Source organism: Lotus japonicus, chromosome 6 (genome assembly GCF_012489685.1).
Source record: "Lotus japonicus ecotype B-129 chromosome 6, LjGifu_v1.2".
Lineage (NCBI taxonomy): Eukaryota > Viridiplantae > Streptophyta > Magnoliopsida > Fabales > Fabaceae > Lotus > Lotus japonicus.
Window position 1 is genome coordinate 42,494,892 of NC_080046.1, and position 7,593 is coordinate 42,502,484.

Genomic DNA, 7,593 nt, shown 5'->3' on the forward strand with positions numbered 1-7,593 from the left:
TTCACTAGTGGAGCCCTTGCACCCTTTTCGGTTTTGCACACGAAGAACGCATTGGGAATTGGGGAGTCACCCTCACGGTGAGCCTCTTGGCCCCGAGATCCTCCTCTCTGCCTCACATGAGCGCATGGCATATCAATAAATAAATAACAGTGATCAAGGGTGAGACCGCAGCTACCTAGTATGAATATGTGAGTAATATGAATGTAATTACACCCAGAATAGGAATAAGCTAAACACTTCTTATAAATAGTCGAGTTCCAACACTTTTACAAGGTTTTATGTCCAAGTAACTTTGGTATCAGCTTCATATTTGTACAGAAGAATTTCTATATTATACAGACAACAATAAGATTTAAAACTCAACAAGAATGGACACATCTACTACTACTTCTACCAAAGAGCACCTCTCAGATAGCAATAATATGAACACATAAGAACAATTAGCTTTTTCAAACAAACAAAAACGGAGCTATGCCTTTGAAGCTTCACCCGCCAAAAAGAAAGTAATTTTCATTTTTGTTTGATTTTTGGTGTAAACAATTTCAGGGACCCATCAGAATTCTTCCCATGTTCTGGGGGCAAGGATAAGCAGAATGGTTTCTATCACTTGGATTTTCTTTAGAACCATATGGATGTGAGTTATTGTTATTTAGTACACCTAAGTATACTGAAGCAGGGGCAGTATGAACAAACTTGAAATTGGAATTGCTGGTGTGAGTTTGACTGTCCCCAAATTCAGAAAGCACCATCCTCCCTTGATTGTTTGATCTATTTTCAGCAGCTTGACTAATCCCCATACCAAGATCAAGGCTAATAGTATCACTTTCTTCTGCCCTAATTCTTGTCTGTGCAGTTGCTTGTCCTGCCATGTGATCATGGCAACTGTTCCTTGCAATTGGTACATCATGATTGTGCTTACCCTCATATGTGGTTATTACAGCTTTTGGATCATGAGATGCCCTCTCCACGTGTTTTCTAACGGGGCAACCAGCATTCGTGCACTTGTAATAACTCCTGTGTAATAAAGTGAGCGCGATAAGAAACAAGGTTAACCAACACTATGCAACTAATCACCACATTATGGAACTATGGATCAGAGAGACCAGCCAAGCTCATGGAGGGATCTATGTACACATTTGATTCACTTCTTATGCTTTGAGGTGCTTAAAGAATGGAATGTGATGATTCTTGCCAAAGGACAAAAATACAATTACACAACAGAGGAACACAGAAGAAGCAACATGCTCAGATTCTAGCATTTACAGAAATGACAGCCAAATTAATGATCTTATCATAAAACAGAAAGGTCTTGAGGTTTCAGATGCATCCAATGAGTGGTACCAGTATTTAGTATTGCATCTGAGATTAATAAAGCTCAATGTTATAGCTACTTCCTCCTAAGTGCCCAACAAATTCAGAAAATGACACCAGCAGCAGGCCTTAATTGTAAAGTTAGGGTCAAATTAAATATACCAATCCTTAATCAAAACTAACTGGAATTCCTGACACTTGGGTAGAGAAATGTTAACCAGGGAAAACTTATAGGCGAGAAAAACTCAAGTACACAGTAGTCCTACCTAAAACTAAAAGTTCAGATGATTTGGTGCTAATGAAGAGAACTTGCAGGAAAGGTAGAAATTTCCCTTCCCATTTAATGAGGATTCTGAACAAGACTAAAACATGCAGAATTTTTAAATTATTTTAGAGCATAAGAAACGTAAAATATGACAAAGAACTTTCGAGATATATTTAGTGCAGCAAAAGCAACATAAAATGCATTTCAAGCATCTTTCAACTCAAATAGAAAGTTTCTTACACCCTATTAGAATTTGGGAGGCCTAACTCAACCCAAAAGCTAGCTCAAGAGTTGAGAGTTGTTCTACCCTTTATAAACACTTGTTTGGCCATATCCCTAGTCAATGTGGGGACTTGTAACACACCCAAAATTCTCTATGTGATCATAATTTCAGGTCAGTGCCATGGAAATAAATACTAAAAGCGAATCATCAAAATGAAAAGGATGCAACTTACTTGTACGGAATGCAAGTTCTTAGCCATGACACAGTATTTCAGTTTCAAAACATTAAACCTGAAAAAAAAACTTAAATTTTTGGCTAGCAGTCTACTTTCATGTGAACCTTACCATTGACTGTGTTTTTTCGCATATTCTGAGTAAAGATGCTGTTACATACAAATTACTACTTAAACACTATTAATTCAATCCAGTTCCCTTTTAACCATAAATAAACATTTAAACATAGAAATATTAGTATTTTTAAGTAAAATAACTGAAGAACTCATTGCATAATAAGCAACAAGGGATTCTGTGTGTCAAAAGCCAAACCCTACCTTTCCTCTTTTTCCCTGCAGTACCTTACTACTTAAACACTATTAATTCAATCCAGTTCCCTTTTAACCATAAATAAACATTTAAACATAGAAATATTAGTATTTTTAAGTAAAATAACTGAAGAACTCATTGCATAATAAGCAACAAGGGATTCTGTGTGTCAAAAGCCAAACCCTACCTTTCCTCTTTTTCCCTGCAGTACCCCCCCCCCCCCCTCTGCTGACTAAAAAAAACCCCTCTCTCTAGCGGCAGCTCACCCCTCCTCTTCACCTCGCCTTTCTTCATCCTTACCAGCGGTTTCCCAGGAAACTTTCTTCCCGGAGCAGTGTTTTCCCGCTATTTCTCTTCTTCGGCACCCCTCTCCCTGTACAGGTGCTGTGGGTTTCACTATGCAATGACATCAGCAACCAGTGGGTGCACCATCTCCCTCCACCCTCTTCACCAATCTCTTATTCTCCTTTTGCCTCCAATTTTATAAAAAAAATTGCAAGAGAAATGTAACCCTAAAAGCAGTATTTTCATAATTGGATTGCACAACTCACCCCGTCCTGAGTGCGCGACCCCTGCGTGATGCATGTCAGAATCCGATCTGTATCGATCTCTGCTGATTTGGTACCGAATAGCGATATGGATCGCACAATTCATGTGGTTCTAACTACACTCATCAGAATATATCATAGAATACTACTCCCTTTCCTATTCTAGAAACCATATGAAACATACACCATCTATCACACACCCTTTCTGTGAGTGAGACGAGGTTGTCTCAGCCTTCTGGACAGTAAGGAAAATACATGCAAAGAATATTTCAAAATTTAAGGGGCCATTTTCTAAGCTTAAAAAAAGTAAATTTAAGGTTACATTCAAAAGTAATTTATTTCTTTAGGACTTTTATGTAATGCAGAAGTTGCTTGGCTCAATTATAAAACTAAGAAAGTACTTGTTACTTTATCAGCTATTGTTAGGATTATTTTGAGAAGCTACTGATAAAAGCTTGTAGAAAAAAGCCAAACTAGCACACCGTAGATTGGACTTCATCAATTATAGTCATCAATGTGTGGACATACCTAGGGTTAGGATTGCCTCTCACCACCTTCTGCCCATACTTACGCCAACGATAACCATCATCCAAAATATCAACCTCACTCAGAGTCTGTACAACGACCCGTGGCTCTCGGATAGGCTTAACTACAGGAGTGATGTCAATATTTCCGAGATCCATTTTTCTGCTCAATAAATATTAAGTGATCAGCAAGTAACCACAAGCAGCACAAAGAAACCCAGAACTTTGGCCTAAATTGACAAACCTTCGCTTTAAGAAGGGATCATCATCATCAACCTCATCATTATTCCGGTTTGACAAAAACCCAATACCCTCTACACTATCATCATTTGTTGCTGAAGGTGATAGTTCTGGAGTACTGTCAGGCTCAGCTGTGTGAGACACCTGGCCATAATTATTGAATCCTTTGTCTAAAAATTCAATAATTAGAAGAGAATGAAAGAGACGTTATTTTCTTAACACTAAATAAAAATAGAAAGGAATGAATGAGAAGTATCCAGTCGATATTACCATCTCTGCTAGTCAAATAAGCCTTATCATATCTCTCTTCTGGCATAGATATAATAGTTCCAGTAGAGTATCGGCGGTTTGGTGGAGGTTTAGGATGATCATGGGTTCCCTTGTAAATTATCTCAGTGATTTTCCCATCATGAGAGCGTTCAAATAGTTTCTTCACTTCACAATTAGGATGTGTACATTTGTAATAACTGCGGGGAAATTCACTTCCTTTAACAAGTTTTTGCCCATATTTTCGCCAATTGTATCCATCATCAGATGCTCTGTCAGCAGCAACTGGAAGTCCACCAGCCCCACCCTCAATTTGTGATGCTTGGGGCCCAGTTGCTATGTTGCCCCTTGGGTTTAATTCATGTGAATTGACTTCAACATGAGTACTAGCCCCAGAACTAACCATGTGAACAGGTGATGATCGACCTACTTCATTTGAAGGGACTGCTATTTCACTTTTGACTGCTTTTACTTGACCATTTTGAGTAGATTTATCACTTACATGGTCTTCAAAGTCTGCAGGAACCTTAAATAAGTGAATAGCATTGTGTAAGTACTATACAACTAGTCATATTCAACAAAGCAATATTAATCAGAACATTAAGGGTTTGTTTGATTCCATTCACAGTTTTCTGAATTTAAAACTATTTTCGGAAATAATTTTTAAAACCTTTTTTACAGAAGAAGAAAAGAGAAAAATAGTTCGAACGAGATGTTTTACAAAGCTAAAAAGCCTGTAACTTGAAAACTAAATACAGAAAACATCTTTAAAATAGTGAAAGGTTTGCAATACTTTAATTGATCAACCTATCTCGTTAACTTAGTACACGGGTTATGATCAGATAAAATTCTAGGAGAAAATACTTCCAAGTCAAGTCCAAGGGACCATCTTAGTTGAAAGCTTTATATTCATCAGTTTGGTTTAACATTTAATAATTCATTACCATATTTGATCTACAGTGTGATTTAAGATCAAAGAAGCTCAATTTTCTGTTATCAACAGTATTGGTATTGAAGCATACAGTGGCTACGGGAAATGCCGCAGAAATCACAAAACCATGTGCCGTTTGTTGAAGCCTAGGAAGGGACCCTGTGGTAGGTGAAGGTTCCACCTGCAAGGCATGACAAAACATAATATATAATCCACAACCTCTAAGTGCAGCAATTGTTGAATCAAGTGAATAACCATAAAATTAAATATTTAAGCCAAAGTACAAAATTTAATGTCTCAGGAAAAAAAAATGGAAAGAAAAGAAAAGGAATGGACAAAATAACACCAAGTTCTAGAATACCTGGAAAGACTAAAACCCAAACAGCAGCGAATGGACCAATGAATCAATAACAACAACAGAAAGAAAGCACATACAAAATCATCTAAGTAACCAGGCAAATGAGCAGATTTATCAGCTACCTATGCAGCAAGACCCAATTATAGTTCAGCATAAGGAAAGTTTGTGATTTTCGCAATACTATCGGTTGTTGTTGATTTGGGGTCTAAGGAGAAAATATAGGCCAGAACATTATGATGTGTGGAATTATATAAACACAACACAGAAAAACCATTCCCCCATGAACCTTGCATTACATTCTGTACAAGTGAGGACCCTAAACTTTAAACATCATGTCATGACAATCATGTCCTTTCGCTATAAGAAAATATCTTGACCCACAATCTTTCTGGCATTCCTAATACTATTCCCATGTCATGGCATACAGAATGAAGAAATGGATCCACTAATCCTTGGCAATGCATTTATTCGTTTGTTCCACAAGTATAAATGGGAAGGAAAAGGGTGTCCTGTATGCCATGTAGCACCGTTAAAATTTTAAAAGGGAAAGCACCAACACAAAAGGAAGATTCATTATGTGAAAAACAAACACTGAAACATAAACATGAGAACGTTGAGCGATCATAAGAGAACGTCATATTCCAACAGAATAATGTATTGAGCATAAAGCAGGCAAAACAGAATTCAATAAGAGCAAGCATCAGAATCTAACGGTCCCAACACAAACCACTCAAATAATAAAATCCACTAATTGAAAAAGGTTCAAACACAAAAATGGGCCAGCTCGAATACTAAAAGATAAAACAAATATGTAAAATAAAATTCGCCATCAGATTGAACAAGCACATAATCAGACGAAAACTTCGAATTTTCCATGAAACAAACAGCATCTTCAACTCATCACTAATTAAATCTCGTGACTGTTAATTCCCAAAAAATAATATTAATTCCAACAAAAGCATAATAATAAGATATGCTCTGTTTGGATGCTGAGCAAGCAGGAAAATCACACTGAAAAAGAACAAATTTTTTACATGCCACTCACACCAGGTGGACTTCAACTCACTTGGGTCAGGTAGAAACACCATGTTTGACCAATTTGAGCTGAAAAACTATACACCAAAACAGAACAAAAACACATAAAAACAAAAAACACATTTTGCTAACAAATTCAATGACCCATTTCAATCAAACAGATAAAAACTGTATTTTCACACAGGCACCAAAATCAAAACCCTAAAAACCCCAAAAGTGAAGAAATCGCTCACTGACCTTCATGTTCGAGAGCAGCACCGGGGACTCCAGAAACGACGACGGACTAAGCCCCGGCGGAATCGTGACGCACGGCGACCTCGAGATCGGAAGCTTCGCCGGCATCATCAGCTTGTACCTAGCACCGCCAGTGGCCGCAGCTCCGTCGGTAGCAGAATCAGAACGCGAGTCGGGTCGGGTCGGATCGTCACCATTTCGCCGGAGGTCGGAGTGGGCTTCGCCGGCGTCCATTGTGGGAATAGAGAGAATGAGTGTGGTTGAGTCAGTGAGGGAGAAGAGAGAGGTGAAGAGGGAAGGGTAGAAGGGTCATTTCAAAAATGTATTGTTTTCTGTGTGTTGATTGAAGGTTGTCTTTGTGTCAGAGAGTGAGACGCAGTTGACTTGAAGCGTTGGATCTCTGTGTTGTGTCATTGGCTTGTCATTTTAAACGTTCTCTGAGTTTGAGGTGAGGTGAGGTGAGGTGAGGTCCCTTGTTGCTCTGAACTCTGAATGTGTGTTTGTACTTGCTACCACAGTACCACCTCCCTCACATTATAATTATAAAACTATCTAAAATGATTTCCCGCATTTTTATAGTGTAGACATCCAAAAGATACATTGGATTGGAGTGACAAGAAAGATAAATGAGCAAGAAATCAATATAGCAAATGTAAAACCCAATGTGTTTGTAGAGGGTGTCTGAAATGTTTATTTCAAAGGGTAAAAAATGTCTGTATGTTTAATTATCATTGTCATTACTATAGTACCTATTAAACTAGGAAGAAATAATAAATGTGGTATATGAAAGAACTAAGAAGAAAGATAAAAAGAAAATTCAGTGTTCGTTAGGTGTTTGAACGACTTGTATGTCTGAATATTATTACGATAAAAAAAAAGTATTAAATGAGATGAAGTAATCAATGTAGTATATGTAAGAAGATAGATAAAATCATAAAAAAGGAAAACCCATTGTGGGCTCGTGTTTGAAATGTTTTTATGTTTAAATATTATTGCTATAAAAGTGTTATAATATTTATTAATATTATGGTATTTTAGTAGAGTTATATATGCAAAATAGAGTAATTATATATACACACCTCATAATACACTTCATTTTCACATATTTTTATTTC

General features: G+C 37.3%; 1 protein-coding gene across 2 annotated transcripts; it reads right to left on the bottom strand.

Moving 5' to 3' along the window:
- Positions 1–221: 221 nt before the first annotated feature.
- LOC130722541 (probable WRKY transcription factor 20) lies at positions 222–6,995 on the bottom strand. Of its 2 annotated transcripts, none has more exons than XM_057573292.1 (6): positions 6,482–6,995; positions 4,943–5,032; positions 3,924–4,446; positions 3,658–3,823; positions 3,418–3,576; positions 222–1,014 (listed from the first exon to the last, which is right to left on the bottom strand). In XM_057573292.1, the coding sequence occupies exons 1-6, from the start codon at positions 6,710–6,712 to the stop codon at positions 543–545; spliced, it is 1,641 nt and encodes a 546-aa protein (XP_057429275.1). In that variant the 5' UTR covers positions 6,713–6,995; the 3' UTR covers positions 222–542. The 2 variants fall into 2 exon arrangements, with proteins under 2 accessions (XP_057429275.1, XP_057429274.1); XM_057573291.1 differs by having other exon boundaries at positions 4,865–5,032.
- Between the last annotated feature and the right edge of the window lie 598 nt (positions 6,996–7,593).